The sequence below is a fragment of the Balaenoptera ricei genome, chromosome 11, assembly GCF_028023285.1.
Source record: "Balaenoptera ricei isolate mBalRic1 chromosome 11, mBalRic1.hap2, whole genome shotgun sequence".
NCBI lineage: Eukaryota > Metazoa > Chordata > Mammalia > Artiodactyla > Balaenopteridae > Balaenoptera > Balaenoptera ricei.
Window position 1 is genome coordinate 20,969,541 of NC_082649.1, and position 20,089 is coordinate 20,989,629.

The 20,089-nt window shown below is 42.1% G+C and overlaps 1 protein-coding gene across 5 annotated transcripts in view; it reads left to right on the forward strand.

Annotated features, from left to right (window-relative positions):
* CARMIL1 (capping protein regulator and myosin 1 linker 1) overlaps positions 1 to 18,878 on the forward strand; it is a 319,730-nt gene extending 300,852 nt beyond the window's left edge. For 3 of the 5 annotated variants that reach the window (XM_059938045.1, XM_059938047.1, XM_059938049.1), the window contains 6 exons: positions 1,826 to 2,261; positions 5,891 to 5,972; positions 7,696 to 7,899; positions 9,103 to 9,243; positions 11,732 to 11,881; positions 17,874 to 18,878. In XM_059938045.1, coding sequence (XP_059794028.1) covers positions 1,826 to 2,261; positions 5,891 to 5,972; positions 7,696 to 7,899; positions 9,103 to 9,243; positions 11,732 to 11,881; positions 17,874 to 18,010 — 1,150 coding nt within the window. In that variant the 3' untranslated portion in view covers positions 18,011 to 18,878. The remainder of the gene's footprint in view (positions 1 to 1,825; positions 2,262 to 5,890; positions 5,973 to 7,695; positions 7,900 to 9,102; positions 9,244 to 11,731; positions 11,882 to 17,873) is intronic. The other 2 variants (XM_059938046.1, XM_059938048.1) reach the window with 2 other exon arrangements.
* The last annotated feature ends 1,211 nt before the right edge of the window (positions 18,879 to 20,089 follow it).

The following is a 20,089-nucleotide window of genomic DNA, read 5'->3' on the forward strand; positions in this document are numbered from 1 at the left end:
TTTGCTTCCTTTTTCTCTATATTCTTTTTCTTAAACTCCCATTATTGTTTCCTCTATTTTTTTTTAAAAATACAATAATGTACATTTCAGTTGTTTTTTCAATTGTTTGTTTTTTTTAAAAAATTATTTAATTATTTATTTATGGCTGTGTTGGGTCTTCGTTTCTGTGCTAGGGCTTTTTCTCGTTGCGGCAAGTGGGGGCCACTCTTCATCCACGGTGCGTGGGCCTCTCATTATCGCAGCCTCTGTTGTTGCGGAGCACAGGCTCCAGACGCGCAGGCTCAGTAATTGTGGCTCACGGGCCTAGTCGCTCCACGGCATGTGGGATCTTCCCAGACCAGGGCTCAAACCCATGTCCCCTGCATTGGCAGGCAGATTCTCAACCACTGCGCCATCAGGGAAGCCCTGTTTCCTCTATTAATCCACTAGTTTTTGTTTGTTTGTTTGTTTTTTTACTGTTTCGCTTCTATTTTTTCATTTTTTTTCTTAGCCTCCCCCCATCAACTTTCTGTGCGATTTCCTCAGTCTTATCTTCCAACCTTGAGTCTTCCACTTATGCTATCACATTTTTCTATTTTTCTTGTTTCATGGAGTTTATTAACATGTATACCCCCTGTATACATGTGAGATCCCAAGGAAAACAATAATTCCCTGAAATGGCCCACACTACCACCTTAAATACCATCTTCAGCTAAAGACAGAAGAAAGATGGGGTTGGGGACAGTTTGGGGAGGTTATCCTGGACCAGATAAACAAGGGTAAGGTCGTTATGCAGGTTTAAGTCCCTGCCTTCTCCATTGATAAATGTCTAGGGATTTAGTGATTCTTTTTTTCCTGGTACTGAAAGGAATACACCCTTACAAATGGAGATTTTCCTTAGAAATGTAAATTTCTCTTACAAAAGGGTAACTACTCTGTTTTCAGAGCTTCTCCTGTGTCTGCAGTTCCTTAAAAATAATCAGCCTCAAATAATCCTGTGCCAAAGAGGCATATTTGGGGTGGCATATTTTGCTCCCCTTCACCTGAAGTCCATTTGCTTCAGGGCCTCCCCTACAATGCTTTAGAGGTCAGCGTTCCCAGATTAAGTCAGTTTTCACTCCTAACGATTTTGGCTTCCAAACTGTTGTTTTTGCCTTTTCTCCCCTCTGGGGCTTATGCCTTTTTTTTTTTTTCAATCCCTTACTGGGATTTTCCCGGGGACTCAGGGCAGCTAAACGGGTATTCATCCTTCCAGCTTTAAGTGAAAGGCAGTGATGATACCTCCCACTCAACCCACATCATTTACACTTTCTCCCCATCCGTTTCCTGACAGACCTCTACCAAAGCTTACTGTCTGCTTTTTCATGTTGTTGCCTCTTTCAGTGGTATTACATTTAAGCAGGGATCCGGATCTTGGTTTGAGCACTTAGGGCGGGATTTCAGATGTTATCTAATGACCATGGAAGGATTTTAGGGGCTTAAGGGGAAATCTGGCCCTTTCCAGTGCCCGCCAAAGTAAATAAGGCAGTCCGTCGCCCACCTATGTCTTGGGTGGAGCCACCTTTTCTGGAAGTTCTTGCGAGTGGAGAGGCACTTGACTACATACAGCATTTAAACATAAACTCACCTCTGCTCTCAGTCCTCCCAGTCACATCACATTCCCATTGTTGATTTGTGTGGATATGGTGATATTCAACATTCCTTTCTATTTCCAAAGTCAACTTTTTTTTAAATGCTTCAGAATGGTTGCTGTATAAGCAGCAATCTCCCTATTTCGATTTTGACTGATTCTTGCTGGAGCTTTAATTACAGTAAACCCAACAGGATTTGTTCTTTTGAATCACAGGAGAGGGTCAGCAAGAGGCTTAGAGTCCCACGAGCTTAGTGAAGGAGGAGACGAGAAGAAAAAGCGAGACTTTCGGAAAAGTGGCTTTCTCAACTTAATCAAACCCCGGACCAAACCTGAGCGGTCACCAACGCTCTTGATGACAGAAGAACTCTCCTCTCCAAAGGCAGGAGTCAGAAGCCCAGCTGTGGACACCCCCAGGAAGGACACGAAGCCAGCAGAGCACAATGGCAGTGCTGATCGGGTAGAGGAGATCAAAACACCTGACTCCCTAGAAGAAAGTCAAGGGGAAGATGTGGGGAAGGTGGACCGGAGTGACAGCAAGGGCAGCCCCCAAGGAGGGCGAAGGTACAGGGTCCAAATGATGGGCAGCGGGCTGCTGGCGGAGATGAAGGCCAAGCAGGAGATGAAAGCCAAGGCTGCTTGCTCGCTGAAGGTAAGGGAGGAGGGTCTGTTTTGACTTGGTTGCCTTTGTCGTTTTTGTCTCCACTCGGTTTTTATGGGCAAGACAGGTACAGAAAAATAACCTGTGGGTTAAATAAAAATCCGAAAACACGACTTTTTCCTAAAGAACCCGGAACACAGACCAGAGGGCCTGGTCTTCCCATGTTTTCCCGCTGGCATGAGGGTCACGCTCTCCCGGAGAGCCTCAGCCTGGGAAGGTCAGGCAGTGGCTGAAGGTCTACGGGCCTTGTCTCACCTGCTCAGGTGCTCCTGTGCGTGTCATAGAAACATGTGACAGCTGTGCCAGGGACGTGCTCCACTCTGGGGAAAGACTGTCTGTTGAATCCAAATGGAGACCTGAGGGTGACTGGAGATAGGAAAGCTGACAGAGGCAAATAAAATTATTGAAACCAGATTCTAGTTATATCAAGAGAGATCTATTTTTCAGTTATTTCAGAATTTATGTCCTTTTCCAAACCTGAAAGTTCCTTGCTAAATTCCAGGTTTAAAAGTCAAAGTATTCTGTTAGAATTAATTGAATACTTGACCACTGAGATATGTTGTCTTTTGCTATGAAGAAGCACTTTATCATTTAAAAATTGCTGAGTCCCCCCAAAATCTGACTTAATGCATTACTTATTTTTGAACTTCTTTTTAAAATATAAGTTGTGTATTTATTTTTTTTCTCCTTTTACCTCTATTTTTTCCTGCAGCTACTTGAGGATTGTATCCTTATTGTGATCACTAAGATCAATATGTTTAACCCAGGTTTTGGTTTCTATGCACTATCCTGAGCTCTTTTATGTTTGTAAAACTGAGTTCTCCAATGAAAGGAAAATCGCACGTCGATTTTTATTTGAATCAGAATAAAATAGTTCATCCCAATGAACCCTTGATTTTCAGAAAGTAAATGGTTAACTGTTTACCAGGACATGCAGGGCTGTTTTATATTACTTCTAAACAACTGATTATTTTTTCTTTAAATCCTGCACCCCGCAAGATTTTACAGCTGTTCACCGTAGTTCTTCCACCAGCACCATCGTTATCTAGCAATTTTCTAGTTACGGATCCCTCCTCACTCACTCACTAGCCCGCAGAGAAGGGTTGAGCTAAAACTATACTCTGTTAACATGGGAGGCATGTTGTGGCCTTCACTGCTCAGAATTCTGAACACTGTGAACATATCATTGGTGAGTCAGACACCCAAGGAAATGTTTAAATTTCAAACTGTTTCATAGACTTTCCTTACAACAAGGCATGTGCTGTTTTCACTAATGAGCGGTTTATTTTTATCACTATTTCCATGGATGAATAGCTGCCTTTTGGTAGAAAGATGAGAAGTGCTGGACGGTTTTTTTCCAGGTGCTTTGGATTCGATAAATTGGCTCTAAGTGACAAAATTCTTATGGTTTAATTTGTTCAAGACTCATACTGATGATCTTTGAGCACCATCTAGTGTCTATTAAAACAAGAATAAAAATCCTTAGTATTTAAAATTGGAACCAGTCAAGGGTGTTCTATCAGAACTATAAAATAATGAGAACGTGTTTTGAAAATTAGTTTTAGAATATTTTCCCCTAAAATTCCATGACTGTGTTCCCTATAAAGTTAGCAACATAAGCACCAGAAGTGAATATACTATGATAAAAAAAAAATATATATATATATATATGTGTGTGTATGTATATATATAGCCTTCACTTTCCTCTGGAGTAATTCTCTTTACACTACTTACTTTTAATATATGTATTTATTTTAAAAATACATATATTTTCACAGAAAGAACTGTGAAAATGAAAGTATGGTGTTTATTATTTATTAACAAAGGAGAGTAACAGGTATTGAAAGCTTAGCGGCCATATCTTTTCTTCTGGGGCCACCTCGTCAGCTGCCTGCACTCAGAGACAACTGACATCAGGTTATTTCATCCTCATTCCGCACAGTCATTTTGGGGATTTATAACTACCTCAGAAAGCCTGGAAGGAAAAAGTGAAAACAACTCCTAGGATTAGATTTTAAATGTAGGCAAATGAGGTGCCCAGGGTATAAAATTTAAGGAGGCCCTTACTCTCAGATGCCAGCCCTGCACTCGCATGAGCCTAAAAGGCAGTTTCTCCTTAAGCAAGGCGCTCAGGGCACAAATTTAACTCCTCTTCATTCCTGGCCCTGTTTAAATACTCCACTTTATCATTTTTATCTGAGCTTGGATACCCACGCCCCTGCCTTCTAAGAAGCTATGAAAGGCTAGGTCAGGCACTCTGCATTTGAGGACCGGTTTGGCCCAGCCTCTAGACAGCTGCGGGGAGGTGGGGGGGGGGGGGGGGGGACTAAGGCGCCCCCTGCTGGTTTTGGCTGGCAGTTCATGGCTAGCTCCTGGCCCTGCGGACCTGCGTCCGGGCTCAGAGGGCTCCACGTGCTGCCCCTGGCACGGGGCTTCCCTTCCTTGGGGTCACTTTTCCATAATGATGTCAAATAACGTGCCGTTCTCGCTGTGGTACTTGTGTCCACACTTCCTCTGAGACCTGCTCAGTAACCACCCCTAGTGAGAGTGGAACTCCATGGGCTCGCTGAGAAATTCCTCGGCACTCCTGCCATGTTCCCCACTCCCTCCTGACACAGCTGGCACTCCCGGCGGATGCGCGGCTGTGGCAGATCTCAACTGTGTTTCAGATCATCTCTCCTGTATCATCGGAAACAATTTAAAGCTCGGAACTGGCAGCAGATATTTGCTTTTTAGGTTTGTCAGAAGCGTGAGTTGAGCAGGAACCGGCAGGCTGAAGCTCGAACTGGCTTAGGAATCGTCGTGCCTCCTGGTCCACCCGCCCCTCTTATTTTTGTTTTTTAGACGGGAGGCAGATGTGGGTCATTTCTGCCAATAGGGTTCTCGGGTATCATTGAGCAAACGCTAGCCTTTTTTTTTCTTCTTATCTTTTTTGTATCTAAATGCCTCACGCTCTTGTGGACTTCCTGCCCCATAAAGCAGATGGCTGATTCCTGGCCATCTCACCTTCCTTGTCTTTGCCATCATAAACTCCTCCCACCTGCAGATTTTAAAAAAATTAATTCAGACCTATTTATACTTGCCTCCTAAACTATAGATGTGTGTCTTGTGCTTCTGCCTCACTGGCAAGGAAGACCCTGCCCACTTCAGGCCCCTTCCTCCCTATTTTGTACACTGAGGTTGGGAAGGTTTCCACTGCTTTTAGATCAGTGGAACCCAATCTGGAGAGGGTCCTGGAAACAATTAGAGTATCAGTGCCCCCATCACATGGAGCATCAGGGGCTGCAGAGCCCGCCTAGGTGTTCAATCAGAAAAACAGGAGATGTCACCACGCCCGCTGGCTCCCTCGGGCCCCCGCCCCTCTGTCCATGGGGAGCATCCTGAGGAACTGGCCGCACTTTGGACCCCAGAGCCCTGATTGTAAACACAGAACAGAGCGTGTCTCTCATGGTCTTGTCCCAGCAGCAGAGCCTCAGGGAGATGGGGAGGTCGGACACAGTCAGTGTAATGACAGTAGAGTTAAGGAGCCATTATTTGTTGCCAGTTATTATCTGCTTTGTTCTTTTTCTTACACTTTAAAAAACTATGCACTTTTGGGGCGGGGCACTTGAATTTTTTAGAAACTTGGAAATGATGCCATCTCCCAGGATTCTTCCAGCCTGGCCTTGAGCAGCACAGAACGGTTGGATGGAGGTGGGGCAGGTAAGTCAGGCCACTGCCGTCACCCCGTTAAGAAAAACACGTTCTGATTCCATGTGTCAAATGTGATTGACAGAAGGCAAATAAAGATGGAGAGCAAGGATGGGCCTCTGTGTTACATGTTCTCAGCTTTCACCTAAAAGACCACAGCCCTTCACCTGCCCGACACCTCCCACCATAGTAGCCTGGCACCTGGGCAGGGCACCTTTCCCTGTTTCCCAAAGGGAAGAGACTTCATTGAGAAGAACTCCTAAACTGTGGGCATTTGGAGAGGGGACATGGCTGATGAATTAATTTAATTAAATTAATTAATCATGGAAGTATAATTGACCTACAACACTGTGTTAGTTCCAGGTGCACACCACCGTGATTTGATATTTCTATTACAAAATGATCACCATGATAAGTCAAGTACCATCTGCCACTGTACAAAGTTATGCCAAAATCACTGACTATATTCCCCATGCTGTACATTTCATCCCTGTGTCTCATTTATTTTGTCCCTGGAAGTTTATACCTCTTAATCTCCCTCACCTAATTTCACTCATCCCTCTACCCATTTCTTCTCTAGAATCCACCTGCTTGTTTTCTGTATCTATGAATCTTGTTTCTGTTTTACTGATGTTTTTAAAAATACGCCATACATGGTATATGGGAGGAGGCCCTTTTAACTGACATGAGGGGATGTTCTTTTCTTTCAGCTTGAATATTCCTGAATATCTGATTTCCTTTGACCCTCGGACTTTTCAGGTGCAGAAAGAGAGTAAGATACTTTAGATGCAAACTGGAGAGTAACTTGTAAATTGTGCAGAAATTACCTCATTTTACTGTTTGACGTTCTTGTGTTTGGCTTTAGCATCTTCATAAGGTAAGAGTTGGGCTAAAACTCATATTCAGCTGGCTTATTTCTGCCGGTTATCTGGATAATTAAGGCAGCAGAAGCTGTGGAGGCGGGGCATGAGCTGATGCCCCTGGAGTGGTTCTCACTAGACTTGAGGTTCTGGGCATCAGCACAGTGCTCCTCTCCCAGGACCTGCAGCCAGACCCCTAACTGATTGTCCTCCAGAACGGAGGCACCTGCAGTTGGTTAGACCTGTGCCTTGTGCCAGATCTAAGGAAGATCTGACGGCTTCAAATGGATTGAGGCCTGCTGTCCCCCCTATACACTCGTATGGACATGTACCCTATTAAATATGAGGCTCGTCGTCTCTGGAATAGTCAAGGGTGATTGGAAGAGCACCACCAAATTCACCACTTTTCTAGCAAGAATTTTTGTCTTCCACCAGCGTGTTTTGATTCTAAAAACATGCTAGAATAGCATGTTCCTGTTCTAAAATATCTTTGATGACAGATACAGAAAACAAACTAGTGGTTACCAGTGGGGTGAGGGGTGGGAGGAGGGGCAAGATTAGGGATTAAGAGGTATAGACGGCTAGGTACAAGATAGCTAAGATACAGGGCTGTAATGTACAGCACAGGGAATATAGCCAATATTTTATAATAACATGGAGTATAATCTATAAAAGTATTGAGTCACTGTGTTGTACACATGAAACTAATATAATATTGTAAGTCAACTATACTTCAATTAAATAAAATATCTGATGAGAAATGACAAGAAACCATTATAGCAGTTTGCACCAGACTTCTACCTTCAAAGGACTGGTTTCTTTCACCTTTGGTTTTTACAGTAAAGTGGTTTTTGTACTCATTTTCATTTTAAAAGTGCCTAAAGTGCATCCAGAGAACCGCTTCGGTTTGGGAACACCAGAAAAGAACACCAAAGCAGAGCTCAAGGTGGAGGCGGGCTCCAGCTCCCGGAGCTTTTCCAGCAGGCCCACCAGCCCGAAGCCCCTCCTGCAGTCCCCCAAACCCGGCCTGTCGGTGCGGCCCACCATCCCGCAGAAACCGAGAGCCGCCTCGCGGCCTGGTAAGGGTTTTGCTGGTCAGGAAGTGACACCATGACCGGGCGGCAGGACCGGGCCTCCACAGCTGGTGTCCAGGGCGGCTGGTGAACGTGGAGGGGGGCGTGTGTGCGGGAGGGGCCGTGAGAAACCTGCCAGAGTGACAGAGGCTGAAGGGTGCCTTCATTCAGTGCTGAGGTCACCCACTCAGGGACTGTCCTTGCGCTCAGGGCTCCGGCTCGGAGGCAGGATGGATAAAGCAGCCTCGTGGGGTGCTGACCCCTTGACAGGGCTCGGTGTAGCTTTCTGAAAGCTGTGTCCTGGTTCTCCGACCCTTCAGAAGGCCACAGTTTAAGGATGAGGGCCACAAATAGAGAACGCATAAGTTGCTGTGTTTTTAATCCCATATCCTGTCAAATATTTAGGGTTTAGAACAGGGCTCTGCAAACTGTGGGCCTGTTTTTGTAAATAACATGTCATGGGCACACAGCCCCACCGTCTGTGTATACCACAGCCCGGCCCACACACACACCAAACTGAGAATTACTCTGCTGGTGATAGAGCAGAGAAAGGAGTGCAATGCAGTTAATCCTTTCAATTAGACTGAAACAGGACAGCCTTTAGAATCAAGAGACGAGACTTCTAATCCTACCTGTTTTGCCATCTTTTTAGCGTAGCAGGTCGTTCAGTCTCTCCAGTTGTACAGTGCTCACCACAGTCCTATCTGGTTCTCAAAGTCCATGATTCTAAGTTATTCTTACTGATCTCAGTATGTGTATGTAGGTACGTGCACCTCCACTCCTGAAAGCGCAAATACACGTTATATACATATGGTGACCACTTTACTGGATTTGACAACAGGTAAAGGCAATGGGTTATAACTATCACGTATTTTAAGAAAATCAAATAGCCTTTGTGTTTGAGGCAGAGGGAGTATTTAGTTCACTTACAGTCTAATTTTCAAATACCAGCTCACTGAGATTCTGAAATTGAAATTCTATCTGCAAGATAGATTCACATCTGCAGATTTTAACTCTTCGTAAGTTTTCATTATTTTTCTCTCTATTGTTTGTTACTTCAACTGAGCTGTGAAGCTAGTTTTTGGCCAGAAAAATTCTCTGCTGCGTTTTAAAAGATTATTAGTCATTTGTTTTTAAAGATTAACCCAGCTTATGCTTTAGGAATCCAGTTTGTGGGACAGGTTGATTCATGTCTTTGTGTCTCCATAGAGGACATCCCAGACTCTCCATCCAGCCCGGGTTCCCCTAAAGTCGCTCTTCTTCCGCCTGTCCTGAAAAAGGTTCCTTCGGACAAGGAGAGAGAGAGCCAGGGCAGCCCACAGCCCAGTCCCAGGACGTTTTCCCGGGAAGGTAAGACATTTTTTCTCTGAGTGAGCTCTCCCCAAGGAGAGTCATTTCAAGGGGAAGGAATTAATCTTGGACTCAACTTATATCCTAGAGTTTGTCGGTCAGCCCAGCATCCCTTGGATTAAATTTTGGAACCAGTGCAGTTTTGTTCAGAAACTTGATTCAGCATTGTTGGTGACACTGGGTCTTAAAGAAGGACCATATACAGGGAATAAAAGCGTAACTGAGACACTCAGCCCGAAGATCTTTGTAATAATAATCTCTAGATGCTCCTGAACTGACTCCCAGTTTATCAGAAGTGCACACACATTGTTCTGTGACTCATTTGGTGCTACCTGTGGGTTTCTAGGTCCCATCGTTGCTCAGAAGAGCTCCCCCTGGTTGTCAGTCACCGTTGCTATGGTTCAGGAGCGGCTCACACAGGCCTGGGAGACCCTGTGGCTTGTTAGCTCGCTCAGTCGTGAGGTCAGATGCTCCTCATCCTCAGAAGTGTGTCACCTGCGTGGACGCAGGGCATCATGGCACCAGTGTGTTCCTTCAAATTTGCTGAGGTGGGAGCAGAACAAGGTAGTCCCGGGACTTGAATCTCATCTCCCAGAATCAGATCAAATGTCGGTATCAGTGGAGGCGAGGTGGGTTCGGGGTGTCTTCCGCACCCCACCAGGTCTTTCCCCCACTCCTCCCATTCTGTTCAATGCACAGTTGCCTTTGGGGTTCTGTCCTTCATAAAGTGTAATGTAATTGCCATCTCTAAGCACCACCTATAAAGAAATTCTAGAGCCATCGTCACCCATGTCCAGATAGCTCTCAGCGTGGTTTGGAGTTGCTTGGTTTTATTTTATTGTTTGATGCTTTAGAATTCTTTGACCGCTCTGACATCTTCCTCCTTTGGGCCATTTTCTTTTATTCATGATGGTCTTGGGTTGAAGTTAATAGAAAGTGTTTGTGAGTACTGTCTTTGTTAATTGGGAGTCGAATAAAAAATAACACAGACTGCTTTCTCATCTCCATTCTGCAGATTTACTAAGTGGGTACAAGCTTCACTCACCTATTGGCTATAAATTTTAAAAGGTGGGGTTTTTGACCAAAGCTGACAAACCACTTCTGTCAGAGAAACTGAAGCCATGAACAATGGCTGACACCTATAGTCATTTCACACGGGGTAATCAATAAATACAGGGCTTCGTATTACAGCCACGGCCTTTGGAAGTTTTGGTGTAGGAAGAGGAAACTTTGGTGGTGCCAGCTCAGAGAGACTGGAGCCAGCGAGTGTCCCTGATAGGCCCGCTCACACCACACAGCCCCACCCCTCATTTGCCCTTCTTTCTGCAACTGCTGACTTTGCGTCTTTACTTATAAGGAAGCTTTGAAAATGCCTGAGAGAATTTTGTTGGAGAGAAATGGGGAGGCATGGAGGGGTGGTAGGGGTAAGTAGGAATGCTCCTCTCATCAAAAAGCCATTGGAAATATGGAAGGATTAAAAAGAAAGCGGGAGAAGGCTGAAGAAGAAATAATTGCTTAACATTTTTGAAAAATGATGTTTTCTAAGACGCCTGGCTATATGATCAGACAAGGCCTAGAGTCACCCACGAGCCTCTAGTTAACGAAGTGGGTGAAATACTGGATGCTGCTCGTGTGCCCACTGCTGCTTTGAAAAATTCAGGTGTTCTTTCCCCAGGAACTTAGGAATGAGTTGCTTCTCAACTATTTCATAGCTTCAGGGATAGATGTTTGATTCCCTTCCTTACTCCCCCCAACAGCAAATACTATGGATGGTTTGTGACCCCATCTTTCCAGCTAAAGACTGTAGAGCTGGGGAAACCATTGCTTTCCCCTCTGGCATCCAGGATAAGTTAATCACCGAGATCATTCTGATGGTGTCGCTTGATACTGAAATTGGACTGAAAATCTATGTGAGGTCTGAGCACGGTTTGTAAATGTCTGAGGTGGTAATATTTTGACTTCAGTTTATTTTTCAGCTTGTCCACTAAGCTGGCCCAGGAATGAGAGCCGCTTGTGAGCCCTCTCTTTTTCTTTAGAAAAATGTTCCTGCTGTGCTCATTCCTATTTTCTTGTATATTATTCATGCTGGTTACTTCATTTCCTTGTTCTGTGCCTCCCTTTGGACTAGCGTGCCCAACTCATTTCTGAAACAGGTAAATGGCTGTGATTCTTCTGGATTATTCCATAGTGAATGTGACTTTCGTTAATCCATCTTGGAATCGAAATGGTAATGCGGGGGCCTTTTTATTAGTATCTTTTGGGGGCAGACTCAGCGCTCACCTCATTTTGCACGACATTTCCATAATGTTGGCTGTTGAATTCTGTAGATAATGGTGTATCTGTTCAGGACCAACACTGGAGGTTCCTTGAATCTTAAGTGGGGTGGGTAAGCTGATATTTAAGTTTTATATATTAATATTTTTTAATATTAATGTCAACATGATGTTATTTGCTACTACAAAGGGTAAAATGAATCCCTTTTCCTCAGTAGTGCAAAGAGGAGATTATTACAAAAGGCATTCAGATCATGACAGTGGCAAGCCTTCCAGTAGAGGGAAAAGACCTTCAAAACTGTACTCCACCATTGCAGAAGAGGAAGTGAATGCAATTGGGCACAGGAAGTCACAGCCAACAAATGGTTAGAGTCTTCAATTATCATCCCTCACTGTCCCAAAGCTTATGAACTGGCACTAACAAAAACAAACTTTAATTGAGTAACTTCTGTCCTGGGACTGGGTCAGGGATTATTCATAAACTGGTTTTTTTTTTTCTGAATGGCAACAGGATGGTCCTTCCATTGGTGGCAAAAAAGTATTGACTTAAAAATCTAAATTTAGAAATTCTTATGAGGAGGATCAAGTTACTTTCGAGTATGGTGACTTGTCCTTTCAAATTTCTGTGATCGTCGAGGTTTATTTTTATATTCAGGGTCATGTCTCCCTTTATCTCTTTTGTCTTAGATTTCAACTGGGATGGGGTCAGAAATTCTTAGAGTAGCACAATTTATCCTTTAGACAATGTTGGTCTAACACCTTACCTTACACTCTTTTAGGGAAGGATGCACATCATCTTTTAGGGGACATTTTATGACCCTTTAGTAAGAACAGAAAAGTACTAATTAACTTTTCAACCTCTAGGAACAATTTATACTATTTTACAGCAGTTACTCAATGACTTCTGTCTGCCATTTGACACTGTAGTAAATTCTGTAAAGTTATTTTCAGGTGAGGACAGTCCCAGGAGAGAAAAAGGAGACAGATTTTAAATCAGCTTTCATCTCCAATGGGAAATTTTAGAACAAGCACTGCTGATTCAGAGAGGAAATGGCTTTTCTATGACTATTCATCCTCTCCCTGGTTAATAACTTTTTATAAATATGACTTGAAAAGTCTTTTAAAGGAAATTTTAGTATCATACAAGAAAAAGAATATAAAATATTCTGGTATGTGAAATTTCTTTAAGGGACTTTTTCCCTTAGAAGAAGGCTTTTGTTTCTTTCTGTAAAACTTTATCAGAGGTTAACATATGCGTGTCTTGGCTCCAGGGATAAAGTGCCCACATCCCTCAAGAGGGCAGGGCACTGGAAGTGACCTTATAATAGGGATAATTTCCCTTTATTTTAAAAGGCTAAACCATTCTCAAACTTTAGCACTTGATTATTGATGATAAACCTCTCCCACCTTAGAGCTTAGTAGCCCAATGAGTTACGATTTCTCAGGTAGGAACTATTGTCTTTGAGGACTTTCCTCGACAGATTTAAACACAAAAACAACAAAGAAAGCATCTACCAGCCCCCCACGAGCAACAGCATTTGGAATCAGCCTTCTTGGCCAGCACTGTTGGATGAGCCATGTACTCTGACTTGCCTGGTGGCCCGGCACACACTGGCCACATGACAGGGTGGAGTTGAGGACATGCCCACCACATAAAGCGATGTCCGTAGTCTGTAGATACGCATGGAGCATTCTGTTTGGGCTGAGTAGCACTTGCCCTAGAGGAAACCAACCAACTTGGTCCTTCACTTTTAAAGTACTTCCTTTGTGGTAGGTGTGTTCATAGACACACGATTACAATAACTCTTTTCCCTGCAAGAGATTTTCTAAGAAAATCTGTTGTCTTCAAGTCACAGAAAAATTACATAAATGAACACCTAAGACACTTATTTTCTGGGGAGAGAGAATTAATTCTTAGAGTATGTTAAATCAGAAGCTCTATCTCTATATAGTGCCTCTTTTGATAAGGACACCCAAGGTTACATAGATGTTTCTAGATTTTGGAAATTTACATTTGAACTATTACATCAGTTGACTTATATCACTTGTTAGTAACAAAGCACCCTTGATACAAAGTAATGTTCCTTCTTCAAGAGGACACTAGAGCACTTTATACAACACACAGAGGAGGAGCCCGACAGCCAGTAGTACCACATGGATCAGCCAGCGAGGCTTTGAGTTAGAGTAAAAATAAGATGAAGCCAGAGATAAGCCAAATCCTAGAAAGGCAAGAAATTCTGTGTCTCTCTGATTTTTTCATGACCTCTTCGGCTTAAAATTCTCATTGTGATGGGCTGCATCAAATTTTGATGGAATTAAATAGGACCATCTTGATTTGCTTTGCTGCCTTGATTTCTTGAACTATGGACAGGAAACCAAAAATGTAATTTTTACAGGAGCTTCAATTAAAGTAATTTTATGTATAATATTTTAATCCTGTTTTGTTAGTGCCGATTCCCAGCACTTGTCTTCACCCCTGAGAACTGCGTAGCAGTCTTTCTGAATAGTTCCCTGGTTAACAAATAGCATTCAGCAGAGCAATTCTGTTAAACCACGGTGTGTACTTTTCTTTAAGTGTTTTAAGAACAGCTTTGTTTATGCTAAAATAGCTTTCTTATTTTCCTAAATCATGTATCCGTGAAACAGAGGCTATTGTTCTCAAAGCACGCTACCTATCTTTATCATGATTATTATGTTTTAATTGTGTGGCTATTTTAATATTGATGTGACAGGTAAAATGCTTACTTTCTTTTCCTGGAAGTACTTGTAACTGCATCGAGTGATATGAATTTCATATCATTTCCTCTCTACGTTTAATCATAAGCTGTGATGTTTTTATTAGAGTATGTCCTATTTTCTTGAAGAAAACAGTCGGTTTTGGCTTTATATGCATTGTAATGTATCCTGTTTGTACAGGCCATCTTATTCTGAGATTCCTTTTATATATATCACTTGCTTCTTCCATAATTCAACCTATAGCCAACAAATATTTGGCTGTGGCTTATCATCTGTAAGCCAGTGCTCTGTTCCCCATTTTTCACCAGATCTGGGTTCTACTACCCCTATGTGAATTCTTCAAATGAAATTTAATGGTTGGTTGGCACTTTGGGCCCTTGCCAGAAAGTATTAAAAAACCAGGGCCGACTACTGAGTATTATTTTAAGGTCATCATAATGTTTTCTCCTTGGAAATATGGAGGTCAGTGGAGCTTAAAATGAAGAAAAGCTCAAATTTTTATATGAATCTCTAATTCTGAATTTATATGCACATTTCAGAAGCTTTAAAATTAGCATATGTATGTATTTGCATATATATATATATATATATATATATATATATACGCAAAATCAGATCATCTTCAAGAATGACAGATTTCACATTTGAGCCTCTCTGTGCCAGTTATCAACACTGTAGACAGGATATGAATATACATGGAGTGTCTCTGTTGAATAAATTGCCTGTTTACTTACTCAAGTATCTTTTATAAATTTAATGGTACCTGGAATGGTAATAAATATGTGTATAGACACATATATAGAGATGCTCCAGCACTTTATGCTTGACTTTATACGGTATAAAAAAAAAATTAGATTGTTTTACTACACTTCTTTAATGTAAGAATTCACACATTAAAGCAGGCTGCCTAAGATTCCTCTGAATTAGTAGAGTCTAAATTCAGAAATATTGAACCTACTTCAATATAATTGTAATTAACATCCTAATCACATGCAATCAAATAATGCTGCCTAAAGGCTGGAAAACAAGCTTGACAAAGAACATTCCCCCTACAAAGTTGTTTGCACTAGTGATCTGGACTAATACTGAGTGCTTTGGCTTCCAAACTCAAACCAGTTAGTTGTGCAACTAGTTCCTTGATCTCACCATGCCTCAGTTTTCCTCTCCAAGAAAGGTGCCTACCTATGATACAAAGAAAATGTCAGCCTGGTACTAGACTCATTGTCACATTCACAATTGGTAGAGTTAAATCAATGAAAGTGAATATTTTTAGAATACATTTTTAGATAATGGCACCACCCTAGTGAACTGCTTTGACAGTCCCCCAGAAAGAGCATGTTATTATTCCTCTCAGTGACTATGTCGGACAAATTAAAATTTTTGCTTTCATGACGGGTACCAGGTCGGGTCTATGTTACCAACTCAAAAACGAGCCTGTTAACTTGCCCCCCGCCCACCCCCCCATCCCTGGAGGACTCAAAAACTAGTGTCACTTGGATGGAGGCTAAAGGACAGTCTTACTTTTTTCAGGAAGATTCCTTTGTTGGATTTCTCTCAGTTTCGCTTAGCGCTGGTCCAGGGTTCTCGGTTTTTATCTGTGACAGAAACATATTTGATTGCATGAATTTCTCCATTTTTAGAGAGTAGTCTGATGTATATAGTAGTAGTAGTAGTAGTAGTAGTCTGATGTACATATCATGTAACATCAATTAGACCTGGGATTTCGAGGAAGCCTAAAATATTGGGCAGGATGAAAAGTTTTAATCTAAGAAAGAAAGCTAATATGTTTGCTCTGAAGACAAATGAGCAATGTATCACCATACTTATTTCTTCCTTAGAACTTGTAGTGTTGGACATTTTTGAGTAATACTTATTTTAGTTTTAAAATGAATGAATAAAATTTTCTAGCAGTTTTCACTAGTAATGCTCTACTTTGAGGTTAGATTATTTATTGCACAGTATTTCAAGATGAAAATATTATAAATTTTCTCTATTAATTCCTGTTCATAATATACACACAAGTTGAGAACTTAAATACTTTGAGTATTATTGAATACTATCAAATTGGCTTTGTGATAAAGGGCAAACTATTTATAGAAAATTTACTTTTCCAAAACCTGGCTTGTTAACAACTTTCAAAGGACCAAACAGACACATTTAATTTTTTTACCCAATTCAAGCTAAAATATAAAAATCAATATATAACATTTATTCATTGCTTTTCCCCTCCATCTGAGAATTTGCTCAAAGCTGTTGGGTAAAAAGAAGTCAGAAAATTTTAAAAAATTACTTACTTGTATGGTGAGATTTGAAAGTTTATCCTTTTCAGAATTGAGTAATTTCAATTTAATGTAATTAACTAAACTTAAATTTTTATTGTCTAGAGGTCAGAATCTGGCCCTGACAGCAGGAGGGGCAGGAGAAGTACTTTATTATGTTTGCATTTTGACTATTAGGTTTCATGAGCTTTCACTTCCTGAAACACCATTCTTTAGCAGCGTAAACATTTAAGTAGCCAAGATGAGTTTTTTAGCATAATGCTAACATCAAAATGATTAGAAGCATCAAATGAGTCCTCTTGCTTTTCCAGGACTATGTTCCTGTTTGGATCATTTAAACTTCTGAGTAGTGAGGTAGCTGTACTCTTTCAAGCCACACGAAGTGCATGGGTTTGGTATTTTTAGCTTAAGTGGTGTCTCTACAATAGACTTGGTGAGTAATATTTAATAACCCTTAACAGCCATGCTGGGGTGTGGCATCTGAACCTTTCCCAAGGTATAGTAGCAGTGAAGCTATGATCTAGCTGGAAAGAACATGGGCATTGGAGAAAGATTTGGTTTAAATCCCGATTCCAAGTTTTATGGAACCTACCCCGTAGCTGTGAAGAGTAGCAATGATAAAACAGAGCACCTGGCAGGACACATCACAAAGGCTCAGTCTGGTGATTGTTCTCTCATCATTGCTTTGTAGATAAACAGCAGATCCTTCTTATTTATATGTGATCAGAACAGGCAACAAAAATGGCAGTTCTTTTACCTGGAGGCTGGTTCCTAGAGGATTGAATACAGGCAGTATTAATTCATTTCTACAAGACTTTATTCATTTCCTAGCAAGTGAAACTGAGGTTTTCTAAGACATAGAAAACCCTGACAAGGATTACTGGGGCCTCTGCTTAAATCCCGTCCCCGAAGCAGGGATGGCCAACCCTAAATTGTCCACCTCAGGGCTCTGTTTCCTGTGCTCTGTGCTGCATGAGGGGGCAGCTATGACTGAGGAGGTCACCTGGGGCAGAGTGGCTTCAGTGCTCCTCCTTCCTGGCCTCTCCCTTTGCTCCCACCCACACCCTCACCTCCTGGGGTCCTTGCCCTCAGATGGTCAACCACGTCTATGAGAGGCTCACCCTCTCATAGACTGGGGTTTTTCTGTTTTCTGTTTTGTTTTGTTGGTTTGTTTTTAATTTCTGTCTAGAGTCTTGAAATGTACTTGGCAAGTTGTTTTTGAGAAAGTTCATCCCGAACCCTCCCACTCTTCAGGGCCCCTGCATCTCACCCCGTTACTGCTCAGGCCACTGGCATCTTCTTGTTCATCAACTATAATGACTTCCTTTCCTTTCTGTTTCAGTGTCCAGGAGAAGCTGGGGCCAGCAGGCCCAGGAGTGTCAAGAACAGAAGCAGTGGTCCTCCAGTAAAGATGGCCAGCAAGGCAGCAAATCCAGTGACTCTGGGGAAGAAGCAGAAAAAGAGTTTATTTTTGTGTAACGGTCACCCATGTAGAAGTCTTACCATGCAGGGTGCGTTTGCTGGCCATCAGAGAGGAACCAAGGGCAACACCTCTTCCTACTTCCTAAGCATCTTCTCTTGGTGCTTTTTCCTTTGTCCTTTTTTTCCCCCCCAAAACTGAAACAGATCCATCTCTCAGTAATCAAAGCACATGTCTGATCTTCTCCCAACCCTTGGCATTTGATTTCTCTGCATTCCTTCATATGCCTTCAATGAATGCCAGCAATTATCCCATGGGCCCTACTTGAATTTCTCTGAGGCAGCTACAGTTTGCCCTGTAAGATGAGTTTTGGGACGTAATCAAACAAAGTAACTGGACACACACTCACAAGAAACACCATCCAGCTGACCCTGGGTTACTGCTGCACGTACCTGTGTCAAATCTGCACTTGACTTGATAGAGCAATTTATTCTTGATGTATGCAATTGCACACTGTAATTATATTAACAGAGCACACTAATAATTTGTATAAATTATATATATTAGATCTTGGGTATGGTTTTTGCATTCTCCCATGGGGAACTTCTTCCTTCCCGATGTGGAATTGTACATTTAAACTTGGTCTGGTGACCTTTACGATATCATCGACAAGAAAGTTAAGAACCGAGTGAAAGGCCTGTGGCTGATTCTACCATGTGCCCAGATTGATGTATATAGTTGACTGGAATGAGGTTTTATGAATATTCGTGTTTTTTGAAGGCCTTTAATTTCTGTCTGCATATTAGCTTTTAACGTGTGATTGAGAATACTTTGACACCTGTAAAAAAATCAAACTACTACTTTTTAAGACATTTCACAAATATTCACTTACATTACATGCTGAAGGTATTTTAGCCATATGTATATTTATACCAATAAAATGATTTTACAAGTGGAATTGTGACTTTCTCCAGTGACTTTTTTAGTGAGGATTGGCTTGTGGTGATGAACTTTGTTTTCCAAAAATCCACAATAATCACAGTTCCCAGATAATCAAAAACCTTTTACAGTCCAAATAAATGCAACTTGCTAATTCCATGGCCTGCTCTCACCTTTGGCGAAAGGATGAAATTCATCGAAAGGTTATATTACGAGTGTCCAAGAGAGCCCACTCAGGCCAAATGACAGGGCCAGATGATGGAGTGGGGGCCTGAGTTGCTCAGAAAATACCAAGGCACTGTGAGATGAGCAGGACTACTGCTAGGAGGGGTCTGGGAATCTTCACCTAAGTTACAGACCATGGTTTTCCTATTGGTGCCGTGTGCAAGCCCTAAACTAAGAATCAGGCTATCAGTAATTCACACCCCATCTCAGATATACCAAACAGGGGCCAAAAAAGCCAGGAATCACTTTGTTTTGAGGACGCATCGTTGTATGGCTAGATTGGGCAGGCTGACCTTCCAAATTTATTTTTCCTTAGTTTAACATTGGTTGGTCTGGGTCTACTTTGCAGAGGCCATTGGCCAGCAATTGGGCAGGCATGTGTCAGGTGTTGGAAAGAAGTCAAACTGCAATTAAAAAATGGCCACTGAAAATCCAGGAAGAGGATAATCAACACCTGGTTACTTACGATGGGGAGCTCCACCTGTGGTAGAAAAGATGTTCTCATGCCTTTGACCCTGCCCCATGCTGGCTTGTTTCCCCGTGTGATCCAGCTTCTTCTGTTCACGATGCACTTTAACACTCTCCATTTGCAAAATAGTATTCCCAGAGGAAATTTTGCCAACTTGAAGGGAAAACAATGACTTGTTTCTTTTTTGCGAAAGAAAATATATGGGAAAATTACAACAAAATCTAAGGAGGCAGGGCAGCCCTGGTTTGTCAAAAATGTTGCACCTGTCCTCAACCCCTAGTGTGCAAATCCTAAATTGAGATGGCCATGAAAAGATTTAGCATTTTTTACTTGCTAGATTAAAAGCACTGCCCAAGTGCAGCTCTGCTGTAGAAACCATTGGGAGTTCATTCTGCCTGTTCCTCTTTTTTTTCTTCAGAGCAAGAACATTAACCAACACCTTCTATAGATTGTTGAAGGAGCCCAGTGGGAGGTTTTGGTAGAAGGCTCTAGATTATGAGGCTGA